Below are 22,516 nucleotides of genomic sequence, written 5' to 3'. Positions count from 1 at the left end.
AATAGTTCTTGAATGTATTTTTGTATGTCTTGAAAGCTGAATGTGAAAAACCAAAAGCCTGCTTAATTCATTTTTGAAGTTGTGAGGGAAGAATTGAAAAGGTCAAGAAATGTAAAAATTGCAGTTAAGCTGGGGTGTTAATTTGGTTGTGCCTAGCAATTGCTGTTCCTTTCCTTTGTACTTTTTAAATTACTAGCTTTGTAGAGATTTTTGTCTTCAAATGAATTTGATGATTTCAGTTTTCTTTTTTTAAGGGTTTATCTTTTTATTACCCAGCTGAACAGTTATGTTAATGAGTTTGGTTTGCATTTTGCTTGTAAGATTAAAGCTGATGGTGAGACTACATAGTCAATGGCAACATTAGTTTGTAGTTCCGAGAGTGTAAGTGTGCAACAGACTAGTTTTCTGTCAGTTTTCAAAGCCAAATGCTAAGTAGAGACGTTCAGTCCTTCCAGTTAACTTGCTGAAAAATGGGTACATCAATTCTGTTAGCAGAATCTGTATTTCAGATAGCTCTGCTGGTATCTGCTGCAGTCTCTATAGCTTGGAAAGAAATTACTTTTATGTATGATGTTATAGCTTGATGTCTAATGTCCTACAGCACAAAATCACTGAAATCCCAACTTTGTTTAATTTTGCTTATATTATTCTGGATTTTAACTCCTGAGTAAGTTAAATTATTTAGTTATTAGTATTGTTTATCACCATGGTAGGATTGTTTTGTGCAAGCTTAGTAGTAGCAGGGAAACATTTAAAAGAGCTGTTTTGCCGATGATAGCCCAAAGCAGTTCAGTATTTTGGTATATTTGAGGATAGAGGGGACTGGGAAGTGGAGTCTGCCTACAGGAGGGGCAGTGGTGCCTTTGACACAAGTTCTGGGTGAGCCTCCTGTCTCCAGCTTGCTCTGTTGTTTGCTCCTGCTCCTGCCTTGTTGTTGGCATCCTCCTCCCATGTACTGATGCTCGAGTGTGTGCTCTCCTGCTGCAAGTCAGACTAGTGAGGAAGCCTGTAGTAAAGCAAACCTTAAAACAACAACAAAAAAAGGACAGTGGGAGGCAGAATTTCTGTTTAGATTTGCTGCTGAAGAAAAGGAACCTCAAACTATTGCCATTGTTGATACTTTTTTTGCCAGGTAAACCATTCTTACTGAACGTACACCAAAAATGTTATGCCTGCTGTGGTAGCCTGGTAACCTCTCTCTGGTTTGCTGCTTTGGTTTCTTTTCAAGTGTTTGTGGAAAAACAAGGCTGTATCTGTAAGAATGGCAAGGAGATGTTGCTGTCTCTAATAGTCAAACACAGAGTGGGGAGAGTTACCTCTGTACCCAGTGAGGAGATCACTGAGAATATTTTTCACTTCTTATTAGGATGAAGTACTTAATCTGTGGGGCATTTATGTGAGAACTTATTGCTGTTTGTTGAAAGGATCTGTTAATGAAGTGAAGTTGGTTTCTGTTGTGGATAGCACTGGAAACCTAATTTAAAGGTTATATGGAAAAACAAGGTTTGAAGGCTGATAATAATTCTGCAGGAATATTAGCTTATTAGCTTTTCTCGGTTTTGGTTTTAGTTGGTTTTGGTTGTTTTCTGCTATAGATGTACATTAAGTGCAACTGAGAGGAGACTAGAGCTAAAAAAATCTGGTAAGAGTGAACAGTTCAGGTCACAGTTTCTGGTCAGTTGTACCTGCCATGGAAGTATCTTATTCAGGTGTGTAGAAGAAATGCCCTGAACTGCTTTAAAGAGCCACTTCATTTTCTTCTCTGTGTCTATCCCAAAGCCTTTCTAGTTTGTTCTGACGAGCTAGTGTAAGAGGAGAAAACAGCCACATGAACTTGAGGAAAAGCTGTAGGCATCTTAGACAACAAGATGGCTTTTTTCCTCTATCCTGAAGACCAGACTACTTGAATTAAGTAGAAGTCCAATTACTAACAAATTGCTTGTTTTCAATCCTGTGCAATTTAGCTTTTGGACTTCACTTGCTGTTAAGCTGATAGATTCAGATATCCTGCTTGAGGTACCCTGATTGTTTTTTAAAACAACTTCCTGCTTCAGTGGGAGACTATTTTTGTCCTTGGTAGTTTAATTCCCTGTTCTGCAAGATTGGTTTGCATGAGTAGTTCCACTGACTCCCAGCAACCTCTGCATTCATGCTGCTCAGCATTGGCATGGATGCCCAAACCAACCTCCAGTTTATTCTGATTTACAACTCAGATTTCTTTTAGTCTCCAGCCTTTCAGGGTGTAAAGGCAGCAGTTCCAGACTTGCAGTTTTTGTAGCCTAAGTGTTGCTGTGTTTACCTAATGACAAACTGAAGTTGCTTTAAAATAAGTGTTATGTCTGTAGTAGCCAACACAGTCATTATTGAATGCTAAACATGTTTTATGTTCTGTAATGCCAGCAATTATGTATTAAAATTCTGCAAATTCTTTTTTGAATATTCTTCAGACAAAAAATACTAACTAAGTGATTGTTTCATCCTTTATTTTGAGAAATATTTTACAGTACTGATTTTCATGTTCTGTTTAAAATATTGAGAGATTTTTGTACTTTCTTTGGACCTGAGATTGGGAGGGCTTATGGAGCCATGTAATTCTTATGGTATCCCAAGCAAGAAACAATTAGCACAGTATTGGTACTTTTTTAAGTACTTTAAGACCCTCTTAATGTAATTTGGCATGTTGTAGATTATACAGATACTGAATATATTGGCACAATAAGTTTTATTTTAATATTTTAATTAAGTTATTCCCTTTGTCATATCTCATGTTTGTTTTTTTTCCCCTAACAGGTGCAGGGAAAACACCAACTTTAGGAGGAGGATTCCATGCCAATCTGGGAAAGGAGTCACGAGCACAGACTCTGCAGAATGGTACTAGCAAATTTTATTCTTGTTGATATGAATTTTTTTATTAGTATACATACAATATATTGTATTATTACAATTAATTTTTAGTTTTGAATGTGACCTCAAAACCTTGGCAGGCCCCTTATTATTCATTGGACAAGTCTGCCTAGTGCTGATTTTTCATTGTGCTCTCATTTGGGTGCTACACCTGATTTGTGAGTTCATGTAGCTGACTGACAAAGGGTAATGGCACCTGACAATACTACTGGGGTTTAAAAGGGCTTTTTCAAGGTTGACATGCCAATTGCAGCTTTTTATTATCTGTTAAGCCTATTGTGGCTTTTTATTTAAGTCAGTTTTTAGGGTTCTTGAAATGCTGTATTCATGTTTATTTTTAAGTATAATTCTTCAAATATTTTTGGTCTTAAGCAATACAAGTGTGAGATAATGCATATAAGTAATCATGTGCTTAATATGTGATCAGTGAATAGAGAGAGGAAAAATGGAAAAAAGGTTTTAGCACATAGATGACATTAAAATAAATATTCTCATTACATGCTTTACATTTTAATTGAGATCTCCATATTCTACTCTCTTTAAAGAGAGTGAATAAAACCAGCTTTTATTCCAGGAGCAGAATGGTCTTCCAGTTTGCTGTTACTTGTATCAAGGGACAGGAGTTGTCATTTTTCGGCTAATTAATACTCCTGTCTCATGACTCTTAGAGATGACAGCTGATGGGCTGTCATAGCAAAGTCTCAGAAGCTGACATGTAATTAACCAGGGATATAAATGGGTTTTACTGATAAGGTGCTCATTTGAGGGGGGGGGTATTTTAGAGAAAGGTATTTTCCTAAATTAATCCTACGTTTGCAACTCAACACAGAAAAGTCTTGCCTATATTATGCCCCCATAGGTATATGAAGAGTAAGATTGATCTGATGTTGTATCTTCATAGGTATAGACAGGTTAAGATTGATCTGTCATTGAAGTATAATCAGATTACTTTACTCAGCATTATTCAACTGATGTATATACAGCTTGTTTTATATACAGAATGTTTTATTCAGCTGTTTGTACTTCAGAATATTGAACCCTTTTCTGTTTGGCAAAGTAAAGCTTTCACTTTAGGTGAGCTAGTGTCAGTGTCAGGTCTGAAGTTACTATCTTAGGAGTTTTAAATTTGCTTTCTAACATGTTACCTATATAAGCAGTGGGACAAAGACACTAAACTTAGTGAAGTCTGGTTTTGGATTAAGGCACTTTAATCAAAACTGTAATCTTGAACAGGCATTTTAAAAATAAATTGGCTTTTTGTGCGTAAGAACTTCACAGTTGTCTCTAATTGTAGAAGAGTAAAATGCTGATGGAAGGAAATCTGTCTTGTTGCTTCGTGGAGTGTTTGAATCCTTCAAAAGCCCTTTTGGTTACGCCAAAAGGTAATCACAAGTAAAGACAGTGTAGGCGTTTTTCTAGAATCTAAACACAGCTTTTTTCTTGGATGAGTGTTTGCTGGGGAATATGTCTGAGTATCTTCCTTCCCCACAGCTTTTGTGTGTGGGGCCTCCCTGATCAAAAACAATGATTGGGACTTGGCTAAAGTATATCTGCATTGCATACAAGAAATTTTAGTTGCTTTAAATGAGCTTATCTCCCAAACAGTCTTGAAACAGGAAGATAATTTTTCTTTTTACTTACACCTCTCTGAAGCTCTTTGCAGGTTTTCTTCTATTTTTTTATCTTGTGCCTATCCTTATTCTATAAGGAGCAAGTATTTGGTCTTTGATTTCTGTAGCCAACCTACATTTGTCATGCTGCCAATCTGTCTCTGGGAAAGTTCTTTTCAGTGAGCTAAGTGATGTTCTTGCTCAGTCCCAGGCATGACAACAGCAGCTGATATTTCAGGTAGAGCAATTGGTGTTTGAAAGGCTTTTCTTTTCTGCTGCTGTATAATGAGCCGGTTGTCTGCTGCTTTTAATCACACTTCTGGCTTTACATAGTTTTTAATTGCAAATTGAGCTATGGCAATGAGCTTACAAAATCTCACCCTGTCACTGTGGGCCCATGATCATGGCTTTTTTTTGGGGGGTGAAATTATGTTAATATCCATCATGGTTAGACTTAAAAGTGTAGCAAGGTAAATGAACTTACTGTATGTATTTTAAATGCGAGGTATGGAGTTGTTCATTGAGTGAAACTGAGGTGCACTGGTAGTTGGCTGTATTAAAAATGAGCAGTTATAAAACATGCTGAGCTACTTGTTTATTTATTTATTTGCTGGTGCCACTACGTTGGCATTTCCAAAGTTAACTGTGCTGCAAATGAAGTGCTGAAATTTGCTCCTATGGGGATGCTGGCCCAGCACAGCCTGTGAGCAGCTCTGGGAGGCCTGGTCCTGCCACTGGTGGCTCTTCTGTCAAGGCTGCTCTTGCCCTCAGTACTGTGAGCGCACGATTCTCTCCTGTACCATCGGTGCTCCATGCAGGCTCTTGCTGAAGTGAAGAGCCAGGCTGTGGGAAGTAGGGATGTGTGGATGGAAGTCCCCAGTGTACTGGAGAGCAGCTGAGAGCCTGTGTGTGGTCCGAGAGCGCTGGCAGGTCTTGCTCTGCGCCTGCTCTGCTTGCCAGCAACCTGCACGCCTGACGTGGTGCGGGGAAAAGTCCAGCCATGGAGCAGGGACTTGCTGGGTTTTAAAAAACAACCACCTCCCCCTGCTATCCCTCCACTGCTCTTCTTCCCCATGTAGTTTGGGCCAAATTCTTCCTTGGATAAAAGTAAAGTCTGTCTTTTCGGGGGAGGTGGAAGGGAGGTGGTCTGGACTCACTGTCTTACTTAATTACCAGCCAAGCAGCTGGGCTTGGCTGAATGTATGATGCTGCTGATTTTCGAGGCTTTTCATGAAAGGATGTTTAGAATTGGATGAAGAACAGTTTTGCATTAGAATGGTTAAGGTAATAACTTTTTTTTCATCCATTCTAAAGTGAAGGAATGCAAAAGTAAAATCTCCCAGCAACTGCTCATCGATTCTGGACTCTTCTATAAAATCATTGTATGCACTGGTGTTTTTATAAATATGTATATATGTGCTCTAAACAAAGCCATGGGCAAACCCTGAGCATTTTGTAGTTTTCGGGTTTGTGTAAGAATGTCCATTACACAGAACTAGTCTCCCTTACCACATGTGCCTTTGCTCTACCTTTCCTCACTATTTATAGTGCAGCAGGGCATGACTGTTCAGTTTCTCCCTTTCTTGGCTGAACCAGCTGATGTTTGTGTGTGTTCGTTTGGGAACTGGCTGCTTACAGAAACTGGAGTCTTGTTTACACTTGCTAAAATATTTATGCAGGGAAGACTTAATACTGTTGTATTTGTTCATAATCACTTTGATTTTCAGAGTTCAGTACTGTGCTGATTGAGTGTATGAAGCTCCACACGTTCAAAAAGCTGAGGCCCACAAAATGCTTTGCATCTGTCCACACAGACCTCATTTTTGTAGTAAAAATCTGCACACCTGTGACATGATGTGGTGTTTCAATTTTGTTTTAAGGGATATGGCAAAACAGCTAAACACTGCTGATTTTGTGAAAAGGAAGAGTTATGAATAAAATACCAGCTCAGAGGGGGGGACTCTGACAAGACATCTTCCTCTATGTCTGAGCCTCTTCAAATTTCTACAGTATTGGTCAACTCTTGCAGTTACTTACAGGGCTGAAATGCAGAGTGATGTCTCTTTAAATCCCATTTTACAGTTCCGTGCTGCATTACATAATCTCTCTAAATAGCCAGTTTATTCTTGTTTCCTTGCAGGCAATCTGCTCTCACTATATCCGTGTCAGAGTCGTTGTTACAAGGGAGTTGTTCTTGACTTGGAGCTGTGATACTTTCAATAGACCAAAAAGAAAAGGGAGAGGGGAAGGAGGGTCAATGGCATGATTATAACTTGAAAGCTTCAGTTGCAAATATTCAAATTTGGTTTAAACTAAGTTTGAAGATTGCAGCTGCATCTAGCTTAATCCAATTTCTGAACTGTTGTGCTGTGGTTTTAATTATTTCTTTAATTGAATGTGTGTTTTCCCTCAGTCCTCTTAAATACCAAAACATAGCTAACAGTATTTTAATGCTAAATGGGAAAATGTTTCTGAAGATGTTCTGTAATGCATTTTTTACTGTTGACATTTAATGTATTTGCTTAATTCTTTAACGTTTGTTGTCATCACTCATCTCATAGCTGGTTTATTACAAGTCGTTATGGAGAGCTCTGCTTCCTTCCAGAACTATACATGGTGAGTTAGACCAGGACAACATACTACACACGTGAAGAACAGAAGGATCCAAAGGGTAGGAACAGAGAACACTATGTAACAAAACTAAAACAGCAAGGGAAGAGAGAATAGTGGAATCCTAGAATAATAACTGAGATTGGAAGAGACCTCTGGAGGCTCACAAAATGGTGACTTTGAAGTTGCATTGAGCTGCTGAGGGCCTAGGGCAGCTGAGCTCCAGTTATTACCACGGAAGGATATGACAGAGTTTCCCTGGACAACCTGTTCTCTAATGGCTGGCTACCCTCACTGAGGAATTTTTCCCTGTGTCGAGTCAGAACTTATTTTGATGAAATGTGACTCTTGCCTTGTGTCTTTTTGCTGTGCATCTCTGGTGATGCAGCTCTGGCTCCATCTTTATAAGCTCCCACTGCATAGCTGAAGGCACCAAAGAGACTTCTCGAGAACCTCAGCTTTCTTGTCTTGAGACTCAGCAAATTAATCTGTCAGCCTAATCCATGTACTGCAGTCTCCAAATCATCATAGGGACTCTACTGGACTTGCTCCAATATGTCAATGCCTCTTCTGCAGAGGAGTCCTGAACTGGACAAAGTACTCTAAATAGAATCTCACAAGTGCTCAACAGGGGATGATAATCACTTCTCTTGACCTGCTCTCTGCAGCCTTAATAACACAGCTCCAGGATGAAATTAACCTTCACCACTGTGATTGGGTGCTGCTGAGCCATGTTCAGCTTTTTGTCCATGAGGAACCTAGATCCTTTTCTGCAAAAAAGCCAAACAGTCCCCAGCCTATGTTTTTGCCCTGCAGTTCTTTGGTCCCAGGTGCAGAAAAATTGCATTTGGCCCAAGAGACTTCTGTCAGCTCATTTCTGCAGCATCTTAAGATTCCTCTGAATAGTGGCTCTGCCCATCAGCATATTGGCCATTGTTCCAATGGGATGTCATCTGCAGGCTGGCAAAGGAAACCTCCTGGCCTATTGTTCATGTTGTTAATGAAGGTGTCGAAGTGTATTGACCCCACTGTCAGTCCCAGTTGTAAGCCTGATGGTGAAAGTGCTGAGCACTACTTTTTGAACTGGGCCAGCCTTTCACCCAAGTTGCTGTTCACTGGCCTGGTCCAGATCTCTGCAATTTGGCTGCCAGGGAGAATGATGAAAGGGGATAAGAGAAGAGCTGTAGTTACCATTTATCTTGACTGCATTCTGGCTGTTGCAGTTGGGCATGATATATCCTCATGGAGTCTGTGCTGGCAATTCCTGGTAACCTTCTTGGGTTTTGTGTGTCTGGAACTGGTTTCCAAGTAGACTTGTAGCCTTTCAAGAGGCTGAGGGGAGCCTGACTCACCTTTGGAGTCCTATTTCTTCCTCTGGAAGAAAAGCCTGATGCTTGCTGCCTTCTAGTCAGAGAGAATCTCTTCAAATTTCTACAGCTTTTTAAAGATAGAGATCACTCTTTTTACCGTCTTCTTTTGCATCCTAAGATGTATCTTATCAAGTCCAATTAACTTGTGTGTGTAGATTTTGTTTAAGTGAGCCCTTGCTCAGTCTTTCTTTACCATGGATAGTTGCTTAACCTCTTCTCTGAACCAGCTGAAGCCCTCTGAAATGCAGGGTTGTAATTATGCTACCCATCTTCCTCACACCCCTCAAGATCTTGTTTATCTCAGGTTGCTGTAACCAAGCCTGCCATCAGACTTTACATCCTCCACCACTTCTTCCTGTCTAAAGAGTGGTAGATGTGCTTCTGCTTGATCTGTTCCTGATGTGCTCTGGAATTCCACTGGATTGCCTGTGACCCACTATGGGTCCTGTACAGCAGCTGCTGGGGTGGATGCAGTTCACCATGAGAGCCTGGATGTCTTCCTGCTTTCTAAAGAAGGCTTCATCTTCAGGATCAAATGGTCTATGGCAGTTGCTCATGACTGTTTCATTTGGCCTTGCCTCTCATCCAAACCCATTTGCTCTTTATTGGCCTGTCAGTCATTTTTCAGCAGAACTTCACACTTTCAGGCTGTTCCTTTGTATAGAATGAATCCCTGTCACCTTCCCTGTCTGTCCTTCTTGTGGAGCCTGTAACCATCCATCTCATTACTCCAGTCACGTGAGCTGTTCCTCAGTGTGTCTGTTGCTCCCCAGTGAATTTGTAGTTTTGCAGCTGTGCATAGGCTTTGAAGTCTTCCAGACTGTTTCCTTCGTTAGATGCAATCTTTTCTTTGACTCTTCCTCCTGTATCAATTCCTGTCCCCGGCTTTGATTTCAATAATGAAACTTCTAGTCTAGTCTCTCTGCCATTATCTTGTCTTTCTTGCCTTCATTTCTGTTGTTATAGAAGCTAATCCTAATCCTCTCATCTCTGTGTTTATTAGCACCACATCAAGTTTCCTCTTGTTGTCTTTTAAACTAATCATTGCTTAAAGTTCTCCTTTTCTGGTTTTGCCTCATATCTTCGTAAATTTCTTTACTCACTAAGGCTTTGAAAGACTTCCTCTTCTAGTCAGACCATTGCTTCAGTTTTACCCTTTGATCTGTCCACTGCCTTGTCCCTTACGAGTCCTCTGTTACCATTAGCAATTTCTCTCTCATCCATTTCCTTCATCTTCACATTTCATGTGTTAACTTCCCCCGTCTCTCTTTGAAGGATGATAACGGGGCATCTTCTCCTTTTCATTTGAGATGATACTACATGTTTTTCGTGTGTGGGTGTGTTTTGTTGGGTGGTGGATTTTTTGTTGTTTGTTTTGTTTGGTAGTTGATGTTTCAAGTACAGCCTTTTCCCTTGGTAAACTTCTTCAACCTCAACATACCTCTTCCATCTAGTCCTATGTCATGGCTGGACATGGGTGGCAAAATTTAGATGTGTGTGTGAGCTCCTGTTTCTCATCTCCTTTCAGAGGCTCTGCATAGAGGCAGACAGATTTAGGGTGTGATTAATTTAATCTGAAAGGAAGTCAATGACTCATTCTCTGAAGCGTCTGTTTCTCTTCACTCACTGAAAGGAAGTCTATATTGACTAAGCCCAGTCACTCATCTCTGAAGATAAGGGTGATGAATCGTAGGCTTTCGTGTCTGCTGAATCTGTCTGTATTTGTGAATCTCCTTGTTGACACAGAGTTAACATGGCCAAAACTGAATTACAAATTGCATCCAACTGTTCTGCCCTTTTGCACGTTAACAAGTTCAAACTACTTCCCACCAAGGCCACTCACAGCTTTCTTTCCTTCTGTCTTGTAGATCCACCCTCTCCGGCATCTGCTAAACCATGGATGTGTCCTAGCCATAACACTCACATATTTGTTTCTTGAATAAGTGTCTCTTGACTTTCATTACTCTTCCTCTCTCACCAGAATATGCTCCAGAGCCAGGAATGCAGAAAAGTTGTGACCTGGAATGCTAAATCTTTGGTCCTCAGCTTCTTCATCAAAGAGTTTTAAAGGAATGTTGTTTTCCCATCTTGTTTGGCCTTTCACATTTGTGATTGACGTTACTGATCATGTAACAGTTCAATAGGGAACTTTCCTGGTTTTACTAGGCTGTTGGACTTGCTTGTTACTGCTTGCTGGACCTCTGTGCTTCTGAGGCTTGCTTGGATGTCAGTAAGTGTGGGATTTCCTGGTCTTCTGGTAAATTCCAGCAGCGCAAGCCACAGCATGGTGCTGTACTCCCTGGTGGCCGAGCCTTCAGGGTATCTCAGTATCTTGCACACTTTTCTCAGAGCTTCATCTTCCAGGGTTTGCAGGCAACTGCACTAATCGGCAAAGACTTGAAGAGATGGAAAAACATTTATTTAAGGAAAACAAACAAAAAACTTCAGGGGCTGAAAACCTACTCTTTAGCTAGCATGAGTTACTCCAAGAATTTGGGTAAAAGCAGAAGATTGTATTTCCCTGCCTGTTGCCCTGTTACTCTAGTGTTTGATTCAGAGGCCTCTGAGGAAGCTGGGTTCCTTCCCGTACTCCAGCTTCTCCTTAAGCACACGGAGGATCTCTTCACTCTTATTTGGCTAATGACACCCTGTACTTCATCATCTCCAGTTACCTTTGTTAAAAGACCTGTGAAGTTCATCAGCTGATCTGGGACAACCTTTTGGTTATTCATTGATTAGTTCCTACTTGAGTTGAAATTTGAAAATTTTTATTGTCTTAAGTTTTGGCCATTTTTGTGTTTTGCTGGGGAATGATGAATGAAGTACCTGTCTTGGAGATGGTTTTGACGTGCTGCCTATCCCTATAGGGACAATATAATGGGGAAGAGTCCATGTGTCTTTTAATGAGATCTGTTACATTTCTAAAGAAGATGATCTGGGATCCTTTAAGTAAAGAGTAGAGGATATGCTGGAGATAATGTGGTTGGATTTTGCTCAGAGACTGATTGGCAGCTTAAAACTTTGAGCACAGCATTCCACTGGATTGAAATAAGTGAGTGAAGCTTTGCTGGTCTTCCTTAATCTGTTCCTGTGTTTGCTTAGCCAGAAAAGGGAAAAATTAGAAAAGGCATTTTAAAAATTCGTCAGAGGTGTTGGTTCAGTCTGTATGTGACTGAGTAAACAGAGGGATTGTCCTGTGGCTGAGGACAGTCTCTGTTGTTCCTTTTTCTTTTAATTTTGAAGGTTGTCTTTGAAGTTGGAAAAAAAAATATTGCAGCCTAAATCAAATGAGTTAATATGACTTCTGTTGTCTTAACTAATAACTAGAAATATTTGCATGTTCAGCTCCTTTGAACTGGCCTGTTTCTGACTCTGGAGTTAAAAGCATCTTTCATGAATCCTTTGCTCTGTCTCCTCTCCTGTCTCTGCTCTGTCTCTTGGTTTATTAGCTGTCTGTGGGCAAGAGAACTCTTGTGGCAGGGAAGCACAAATCTCTGCTTCATTTTATCAAACAAGAGAAGAAATGCCCTCTAAATTTCTGTGTGCTTGTGAAATTTTTTGGTTGGATATCAAAGTTACGGCCTTTTGTATCTCTAAATTTCTCCCTGTTAAATTTGGCAATTTCTGTGTGACACAGAGTAGCATGATACTGATCACATTTGTGGAATTCACTGATGGAGATTTATCTCCCTGCAGCCTTGTGTAGGTAATTGGAACCTGTCATTTCTCTTGAGAGCAATCCTTTACTTAAAGACAGTTTACCTAAAGGGCTAATGTTTTTTAAAACATTTGCTTTTTATAGTACTATTCACAAGGAAATGAACTTGGATATTAATAGGTTTATCTTACTTCTTGTACAGTCTGGCAGAAAATAGGGGACTGCCTCTCTCTTTCCTCCCCCTCTAGTAATATCTATAAATTTCAGTGCTAGTAATCTGCCTCTTCTAACAAGCATCTGAATTAAGCCATTTTTGCTTCGGAATGTTGTTAGACAAGCTTAAAATATACTCCAGGTAATGTAGCTTTGGTTTAAGTTCTATGTAACTACTGCTCTCCTTTTTGATACTGAAAGAATATATTTGTCAGTTTTGTGGCATAGGACTGTCTTAAACATTAAAACGTGAGTTTTGAAGTGTTCATGTCATTTTATAGGCACTATGGCTCAAAACTTGAGAGGGGGAAGGTTGTTGTTGCTTTTTAATGCTGTGTTCTCTGATAGTACTGAGTTCTTTTCATGTGTTGAAAGTGCCTGTTTGTTTTGCTCTGTGGAATAAATTGGAGTTCTGGTGATGTGACAGTACAGGAAAGCATTCCCTAAGCCCGAGGGTCTGCCAGTGTGATTTGCTTTTAGAGTGATTGCATTTTTCTTGGAAGATTGTTTTGCTGAAATAATGGCCACAGCATTAAACTTCTGGACCTCTGCAGAAATAACAAATAACAGAAAAAATTCAGAAACTACAGGGTTCTGTATCAGGTATGAAATGTGTGTCAGTGTGAGCTTCCTGTATCCCGTACAGCCACACCAGCAAATTTATTAGCAGACTGACCTGTGTCAGCCCCCTGCTCAAAAGAAGAAACCACCAAAAACCTCAAAACAAAGCTCTGGTCCCAGCCTGAACAACTACTCTGTGCATGCAAGCAAGTTATCTTTGACCTAGATGATTGCAGTCCTGGGATTTGCTGCCCTCCCTGTAGGTTGTGGTGTCAGCCCAGAGGGCTGATTTGGTGTGGTGTGTGGGTGGGAAGGAGCTGTTGTTTAAAGGATTGGGAGCTCCATTCCCATCAGACTGCTGAAGCTCTGGAGTCCAGTTCCATGGATAGGCACCTTGTAACAGCAAAGCCAGTTCAATCCCAGCCTTTCCCATCCCTCAACTGCCCCTTCCCACTCCCTTCACCCAAATATGCCGGGCCTTAGCTTGGGCAATGCATCTCTGTACTGGGACAGTGAAAAGATCTGGATTTCACAAGCAAAATAGAAAAATAAAAAGAACCAGCCCTTTTTTTCTTTTCCTGTTTTTATCATTTCACTCCCCCACATGCCACCATACATTGGAGGAGGGAATGGGTGACGTAGAGATGAGCAGGAGCCTCTTAAACCGGTTCTGCAGCAGGAGAGGCTGAACGCAGAGCTGCGTAGTGAGCTTCTCTCTCTTTTGCTTTTGTCTCATAGGTTTTTTTAAAACATTTATTTATAACCCACTGTCCTGTTACGTTCAGTCCTGCACAGTCAGAGTGAAAGAAGGTGTTTTCTGTTCTTTTGGCTTGACTTAATATGAGTGGGAAGATTTTTAGAAATGTTCTGTTCATTGACTGCTGCTAGCAGATGGATGCTCTCCGCTTGAAGTGCCTCAGGCCTTGATATCTTCCGTTTTCTCCCCCTCCCTCCTCCCAGCACACACCCTGGAGTGTGCAGGCTGTGCTAATTTAGTCACAACTTTAAAAGGAGTGATGAAGAAGAAATGCTCAGCTCTAATAGAATTCTTGTTGCTCGTGACATCTTCGGGGAGTACATTTTCATTTCAGGATCCCTAAGGATTTTTTCCAGCAATGTGTATTAGATATTCTGTGATGCTTCGATGGAGCAGCAGTAAAATTTGTGATGCAATTTAGGACCAAAATGCTAATTCTGTTTATATATTAATCAGTTCAGAAAATACAGCATACATGACATCCAGTTTGATATTTTTCAAGTATTTTAGTAACCCAGGCTTGACTGTTTCTGGTTCTGAGGTAGCTTTTCTGTTTCTCTGAACCACAAAGCAAACCTTTAAACAATCATTTCGTTAACCTAGTATGTTAAAACATTTGAACCAATTACTGTATTTTACGAAACTGAGTGTTCCTATGTAAAGAGTTTTCCTTACTTAACATTAGAAGTCATCTGACGCTAGGTCTGAGGAGTTTGATTAATTTTTTAACAGAATCACAAAATGTTACCATTTTCTGGTAAAAATTGCGTGTATTTTAAATGGAAACAAATGACAGATTATACACAACCAGACTTAAAAGCTGTTCTTCTATGCTGATGACTATGCCTTGACTTAGGGGATCTGTTCAAAATCCTGTACAGCTTCAATCACCAGATGGTGCTGTTATACACTGCTCAAAACACGCCTGGAAAGTAAGTTTCAGTTCTGCCATTGCCATACTTACTCAAGTGTAATTTCACGGGAGGAGTGGTGAGATAGAGAATTTCTTTCTTTAACCATGTCTTTAAAGTAGAGCCCTTCCTGAAAATTTTGGGTTTGCTCTTGTGTGAGCTGCTTAGAGCAGAATTTTCTCCCACATGGTTTATGACCATGTTTGATGTAAAAATGTTACGTGGGATAATTTAGGAGGTTGGATTCTGGGTGTGTGGGACCATATCTGGACTCTGAGCCCGTGTGATTCCTTCTTGGGTGCTGAGATTAGGAAGGTTTGCAATAAGGAATGAAGGAGCATAACAGGCAAGCACTGAATATTTTAGCAAAGGTGAAAGGCTGAAGAGTGATGTCTCTATAAGCTGGACATAACCTGTTTCATGAATGAGATGCAATTTAACCTGGTTAATTAGGAATTTGGAAGGGCAAGAACTCCAGTCTGCTCTGGAAAGACTCTCTTTAACAAAAGAAATCCAGGCTCCTAATGCACAGTTTCTTTTCAATGTATTCAATAAATGTAATGCTTTTCCTTTTATTTAGAAAAAAAATTGAAACATACATATAAATGTAGTAAATTTTTTTTCCCCTCAGCAGTTGTAAAGTAATTAGAGTTGTAAAGAAAGTTGCTTTGTTCCTAAGGCTTTGCAGAAGTGGTTGTTTATGGTTAGACATGAAATGGGAAATCATGAGTTTAAAGTTGCAAACTCTTCCTTTAGATGAAGATGTTTTCCCCCTCTTTGTACTAAAAGAATTGAATCATTTTGGACAATAAAAACAGCTAAGTACTAGGCTACTTAGACTAAATCTAAGTAGTGCTAAACATGTAGATAGAAATGAAGGAAGTTTAAGTAATTGCAGGAGGGGGGAAGAATTCTCAAATGCATATCCCTCCTGAAGGCATTATTATTGCTGTAATTTTAGATGTAATTTCCTACATTAAGAATGTAACACTTGAAAAATGAATGTAATTATTTCCTACACAGAGATTTTTCTTTTAACTTTGTTTTCTAATAGAAATTATAAGCAAATGACACTTACAAAGGAGAGAGAGAAGTACAGCATGGTCTCCTCAAACCCAGGCTCCAGTGTGGCAAGGAGTTGGGTTTAGCATACTTAAGCTTGGTTTTGATCCATGCTGTGTAGACCTGCCCTGGATGTCAGCAGGAGCTGTATTTGCTTAGCATTATTGTTTGGGACATCAAGTATGTACCTAGAAGCTGGCTTTAATCACCAAGATTTAAAGCCTTCATGCGATTACAACAAAGCTGTCCCAAACAAACACAGTGAAAATTAATTGGAAAGGCAATGGATTGCTTAGGTGTTTAAAGTCAGTTCAGAGGATTCCTGCGTTTTCAACCAGAAGAGGCTTAAGTTTGAACAATAGAAAAATCAAAAATGGATCTTTCTTCAAAGAAAGGTCATTAGCACTGAATGCAACAAAACAAGTGGCTAATTATATTCAAATATGTGACTCTCTAAGAAGTTATATTATGTGAATGAGCATATAAATGATTTTTTAATAAAATCAGTTAGGAATGGGATTTTTAGGAGAAAGCTGTATACTCTTCCTTTATGTGCCCTAATACCACTCAGTTGATTATTCGTACTTTTTGGGTAGGATATTATGAAATACATAATATTAAGAAAGCAGGTTAGGATCACAGTTCCAGTCTCTGGGATATACACAGAACTCGATTCATGGAATGACTTAGGATGTACAGGAATTACACCCACACCTTCTCCTGTATGGTTGTCATTCCTTAGAGAGAATGTATTGATTAATGTTTCCATTGTACCTTAGGCTATTTGATTGCTCTTATAAATCAGTATTCAGGGAAAGCATTCTGTGCATTTTTACAGTAGGAATCATGAATTTGCTACTTTGCTCTGTAGTCCATCTGCTTAGGATGAGTTTCTGAGAATGGGTTGCTCTGCAGACACTGGTCATTAGGTCTGGCCTGCGGCTTGAGGGGTTTTTTGATAACAATATAGAACTAAGAAACTTGAGGTTGCTTGTTTCCTGTCCTTACAAAATTGATGTACAAGACAAAGCCACCTTCAATGTCCTTCTGTTTTAGAAAGCATCACATTATCTTGTCTAAAAGGGAGACATAAATATTGCAGTTTCCAGCCACGCTCTCACGGGTTAGCACCAGGTGCTAAAGCATGGGTGATCATCCTTAAAAGTCATCCTGGTACTTATTTCCAGAGTTTGGCAGAGCCAGCTGATGCATTTCTGGTTCCACTGGGCCTGTGTGCATATACATGCAGGCTCAGACAGATGCATAGAAATACTTCTACATGGGAAAAAACAATTTTTAAATTAGATTAGGAGATGGATGAGTTTGTTCATGGCATGTAGTGACAGGACAAGGGGGAACGGCTTTAAGATGAAGAGAGGGTAGGTTTGGATTAGATATGAGGGTAGTGAGGGTAGTGAGACACTGGCTGATGCTGCTGAAGTTGTGGCTGCCCCATCCCTGGAAGTGTTCAATGCCAGGTTGGATGGGGCTTGGAGCAGCCTGGTCTAGTGTCCCTTCCCATGGCAGGGGTTGTTAGATCTTGATGATCTTTAAGGTCTGTTCCAGCTCAAACCATTCTGTGGTTCCATGATGCTTCTATCCTTTTAGACAAAGCATAGAAATTGTGTGTTACTGAAGAGCTGTGCTCAAGGCTTGTGGCTGCACTTCTTGCCAAGGCTTGTCTCACTTCTGTTTCTTGCTCTGGCTGATGCCTGTAGAAAACTGTTTGTTTTTTTCCCTTGGGTTGTGTCTCAGCACAAAATCTTAAGAGCACAGGGAGCTGGTGCAAGGGGTGGTGGTGGGATGGATGGAGGGGTGTTGGATTTCCCCTTTCAACTGTCACTGGCAATTTTATCCTCTGCTGTTTTACCTGATTTATTTATTATGAAAGAAAAAAGTAGATTTCTTCTAATCCAAGAAGGATTGGGAAAATACTCTTACAAAAAATAAAATGGTGAAAAGTACAGGCTCAGCTGGTCCAGTTGAATCTAGTCTTCAGGCTGAGGTTTTTGTGTATTCTCTCCTGCTTTTTACCCTACGTTTGCTGTGGAGGGAAGAGAGGAAAACAGACTTTATATGAAAACGCAGTAAATCACTAATAGCTCTTAATTTATCATTCACTCCTCTCTAATTACCAGCCTCCATTTTAAATGTGAGATGAATCCTCACAATTTTCTAATCCAAATTCATCCTCATTTTCAAAGGTGAGGATGAAGCTGTCCTCCTATTGTCAGCAAATCAGCGTCTATAAATTAGGAGATTTTAGAGGGGTTGCCTTATTATCCCGAGCCCCATGCAGCTTGCCAAATCCAAGCAGGTGTTATGTTTGCTTGCTTCCCTGGTTGTGAAAGCTCAGGGAAAATAGCTAGAAATAAAATTATTGAATGTCAGCAGAAATCTTGTGAGTGATTTCATAGCAGTACTAATGTGGGTGAATAGCTTTGCAAATACAGTCCCTTTCCACCTTAAAAAAAAAAATTCTATATCTAAACGTTTCTTCTCTTTAGAAAGTAGGAGGTGGGGAAATAATCTGACATATTTAGCTACATGAAATCCTTGTTTTTAAACTTAAAATACAAGGAAAATAATTTACAAGGTTGCTTAGTGATACTGTGGGAAAACGTGTATCTTGAGACTATTCAAAGGCATCTCAAAGTAGATTTAGAAACTATGGTTCCTGACAAGCACTAGAAAAAAAAAAATACTGCTTCTGGTGCAAGTTGAATCAGTCCTTGAGCGTGTCAAGAAAGAATACCACTTTTCAAGTGATTTTTGGAACAAATCCAGGGTGCTTGTGAGGTGACGTTTGTTGTCTGAGTGGTCTGTGTTATTCCAGCTGGCCCTATACTAAAAGTTAACTCTTGCTTGCTGCCAGCTTCTTTCTTGAGAGCAAATGGGTATCTGTAGCTTTGGTCAAAATAAAGTTGTTAGACATCCTGTGGATCATAAACATACTTCTGTCTCTTTGAGTTCTCTGTCCATGGTGAGTCCACCATGCATTGATGGCAGATGGTCTCCTCAAGGGTAGTTTGCACCCGATTCTAGATCTGGGGGAACTGGGAATAGAAAAAAATGTTCATTTTGCAGGATTACAGCGGTGCTCAGATGCTCTTTTTGCCATTGGCTACACAGTTTTCCTACTACATGTGTGTGTAGTTTGTTTCCCCCACTGCTTGTTACTTTTTGATCTGACACGTATGACCAATTTCATTCCGAGATCGTTGCAGTGTTTGATTCCAGCTTTAAGAAGAGGAAAATTGATGTTGATGAAGGTCTTAGACATAGAGGGGAAAAAAAGCTTTGAGGTTGTTTTGGGTTTCTGAGAAACACTGATTTGTCATGCCAGCAAAGTTGAGTTGTGGAATTGCAGTGACACTGAATATTAAATACCAAATTCAATATCCTAAGAAAACTTCAACAGAAGATAAAGGGGAGCATAAGGGAGTGTAAGCAGTCACATGGAAACAAAAATCAAGTTCTTAACAAAGTACATTTGGAATTAATTGTCTCCTCTGCATTTTGCAGCAGAAGTCAAGGGTTGTCACCTGCCTCCATGGCTCAGTCAGGGAATAGTGTGTGGTTTTCCATCTCCTCCAGAAGCACTCCCTCCCTGTTAAGATAAGAAGGATCCTTGTGTCAGATATCCATTCCTGATCCAGTCTGTAGAAAGCATAAGAGGGAGATGACATAATAACAGCCACTTGCAACAAGATGTTGTTAAAGTTTGAGTGCTCTGATTTCAAAATGATAACAGGCACTGTTACTAGAGGGTAAAGCCACAGTTGATTTGAGGCCCTCAGAAATGTTTGGATGCCAAGTTCAGCTTCCTATCCATAGGGGCATGGCTTTCAGTAGGAGTTGAGTGCTTAAGATAATAAAAGCTGGATTAAACAAAGCAGCACCCACACTTCTTGTTGTCAGACAATAGGATGGCATTTAACCATAGAGAAATGTGAATTTGGTGGGTCCTGTTGCTGTTGTAACTGCCAGGGACATGGATACGTGGATGTAAGGTTATTTTGGACAAAGCTAGGCAGAATTTCATCAGCCTGTCTGCTTTTCATAACACTTGAGTAAAATACACAAAGGTAGGAAGGGCCAGATTATAATTGTTTTGCAGAGGGAAAACATGGTCCTTGAGGCTGATTAATGTAGCAGTAGAACTTCTGAGGCCTTCAGTGAGGAGCTGCTTTTAGCATAAACAGGTCTGAGACAGGAATTGATTGAAGTGTTTGTTTATTTTTGTGGGTCTTGAAATAGGTCAGTAAATAGAATTTACTCTGTGGACTGTATCGAAGCAATATGTTAGTTAGGTTTGAGATGATGCTGATGTTAAGCAATTCCTTAGGGCAGCTTCCTTGATTGCAGCTCCACAAGTCAAAGAAAAAGCTCATTTTGGTGTTGGCAGCACCTGTCTGATTGAAACTCTGAGGCAGCTTGTGTTTTATAGTCAGCTTATTTAAAAAAAAAATTTCTAAACACTGTCACTAATCAGAAAATGCTATGAAATTTAGTCCTGTCTGTAGTCAGATGAGGGCAATATTACATTCAGTTAGACTGTTCTCTCAACTGGTCTTAGAACTGTTTTGGGGGGTTGTTACAATCAATACTCTTTCTTGTGTTGAGCATCCTGCAGGAGCAGTGGCAGTATCAGGGAAGAATCTATGTCTCCTTCAATGAGATCCGTTAGGTTGCTGCATAGCAATCATCACATAAATCCACTGATTTCTGCTTAAGTCTTTAGTCAGTATGGTCTCTGGTAGCTATTTTTCACCATACCATATTACCTAGAGGAAAAGGAATTAATAATGCATCTAGTCTTGGATATGTATGTTTAATGGATGATCTCACATCCTATCTTGGAGTCAGACTGCACAGAAAAAGCCCTGTTGTAATTGATCTTTGAGGTTCAGCACATAAAGAACAGAAAAATGTAACTGTGCTTACCTAAAATGTTCTTTAACTACTAAGGACTGGCACACAGGAGGTAAGTGGATCATCTAGAAGAGCAAAGGAAGTTGGTATCTGAAGATTTGGTTATGGAGAAAATTTCTCAGATTTTGTTGCATGAACAAGTGTTGAGTTGTTTTGGTTTTTTTTTTTTGGTGGGATGTGCTGTTAATAAAATGTTTAATAAATAATTAATACAACTTAATATTTAATAAATGTTTAATTTAGGAAAACTAGAATGGAGTGGTGACTGGAAAAAAAAATTAAGAGGCAGAAACTTGAGTAGGTGGATCTTTGCTGTCCAGGTCAGGCTGTTCTGTGTGACTGACAGTGGGTCAATTGTTGTTCTGTGTCAGACTGAGCAGGCTGAGGTGGCTATTTGGGGAGGAAAGGGTAGAGGAATTCTTTTTCCTTATTCTGTACACTCAGAATACAGAATGATTCTGTTATGCAAAGCAGCCTCTCTCTGAAGGTTACAATTTTGCAAAAGCATAAGAACTTCCTTTAACCTAGTAAATCATCTTAGCCCATTTTTCTTGTATAGCATCATTCCATATCATGAATTTTTCTTGTGTTTTGCCCTTACTGATTCATATGTTCCAAGCAATGGGAGTTTCCACCAGTTCCCTTGGGAAACTATTATGAGGTCCAGTGAGTTTTGTCGTAAGGTCCTGTTAACATAGTGCTTACATTTTCCATTAATTTCATGTTATTAGCCCTTAGGCATGAACTCATGCTTGTATCTATTTATGGCTTAAACTTCCCTCATCTTCCAGAAATCTAGTGATCTTCTGCTCTTCTCTTAACAAATCACGTCTGATAATTAGGTGAAGGTTCTAAGTTCAGTCTCTGGGTCTTTAAACACCCACCCCCTGTCTCCCAGTCATGTTCTTAATCTTTTATTCTAGGGTAATCAGGGCTCCAGAGGAGAATCAAGTCTAGTGAGAATTTCCTCATCTCAAACAGTTGTTGATGTATGACATCCTGTACATAAATAGTAGCCTCATATAAATGGAAGGCATCACAAACATACAGATAAATATTATTCAAATATGCCAAATGTTTTCTAAGAGGGCCATGTTGGCTCTCTAGAAATATGTAGATGGCATTGTAGTTTTAATTCTTTACCGAAACAGTCTGTACATCTGACTTACATAAATGTTATTTTTTAAAGAAATACAAGGCTGTTCCTGAAATATATGCATTCTGTCTTTAAACATAAATCTCTTTCCAACTCCAGGCTGAAGTAGATACCACGAGAGACTGACTTGATAAATGGTATCACTGATTCACTACGTGGTTTAGCTGAGATTTGTGGCAACCTTCACTTATGCTTAGTTTAAAAAGGAAGGAAATGCAAAGTTGAGGCTGAAGCCCTGTCCATAATGTCTTCTGTCATCTCTGGGCAGTACAGAGGTGCAATTACCAGGGGCAGCTGTAGCTTTGATCTAAATAGGCCATTTGTGGTGCTAAAGGAGAGCAGCCCCTGCAGAATCACACTGCTTGCATGAATGCTGTAGCTGATGGACTCAGCTGCCAGGGACAAGCTAACGGTGGAATTTAATTCTTTAGCTGCAGCCTGGATAAAGATTGATGCTGTCTTACCTAACTGCCAGGTTTCTTATCCCTTCTGTATAAAGGAATAAGTATTTGACCACTCGTCAGCTTCATATAAAAATGCCTTAAATAAGTATTAACCTAATACAGTCTCTCTTGCTTTTGTAACAGCTCTGTGCCTTTCCCAGCTTGATTTCAGTTCTTCTCTCTCTCTGCTTCCATTTTTAGATCATGTTTTATCTCTTATCCCTTTGATATCTCTAATAACTCCTTCTTTTTCTTCACCCCCTCATCTACTTCTCTCTGCATCCTTTTTACCTTGATGCCTTCTCACTGTATTTCCATGTTTTTAG

General features: G+C 39.8%; 1 protein-coding gene across 3 annotated transcripts in view; it reads left to right on the top strand.

Moving 5' to 3' along the window:
* BRF1 (BRF1 general transcription factor IIIB subunit) overlaps positions 1–22,516 on the top strand; it is a 171,266-nt gene that overhangs the window by 11,520 nt on the left and 137,230 nt on the right. For 2 of the 3 annotated variants that reach the window (XM_069018459.1, XM_069018461.1), the window contains exon 2: positions 2,791–2,871. The exons of the other annotated variant lie outside the window; for it this stretch is intronic. In XM_069018459.1, the coding sequence (XP_068874560.1) occupies positions 2,791–2,871 (81 nt within the window). The remainder of the gene's footprint in view (positions 1–2,790; positions 2,872–22,516) is intronic. 3 annotated transcript variants of the gene reach the window in all.

This window comes from Aphelocoma coerulescens, chromosome 5 (assembly GCF_041296385.1).
Source record: "Aphelocoma coerulescens isolate FSJ_1873_10779 chromosome 5, UR_Acoe_1.0, whole genome shotgun sequence".
In the NCBI taxonomy this organism is placed as follows: domain Eukaryota; kingdom Metazoa; phylum Chordata; class Aves; order Passeriformes; family Corvidae; genus Aphelocoma; species Aphelocoma coerulescens.
This window is presented reverse-complemented; position numbering and strand designations above follow the sequence as displayed.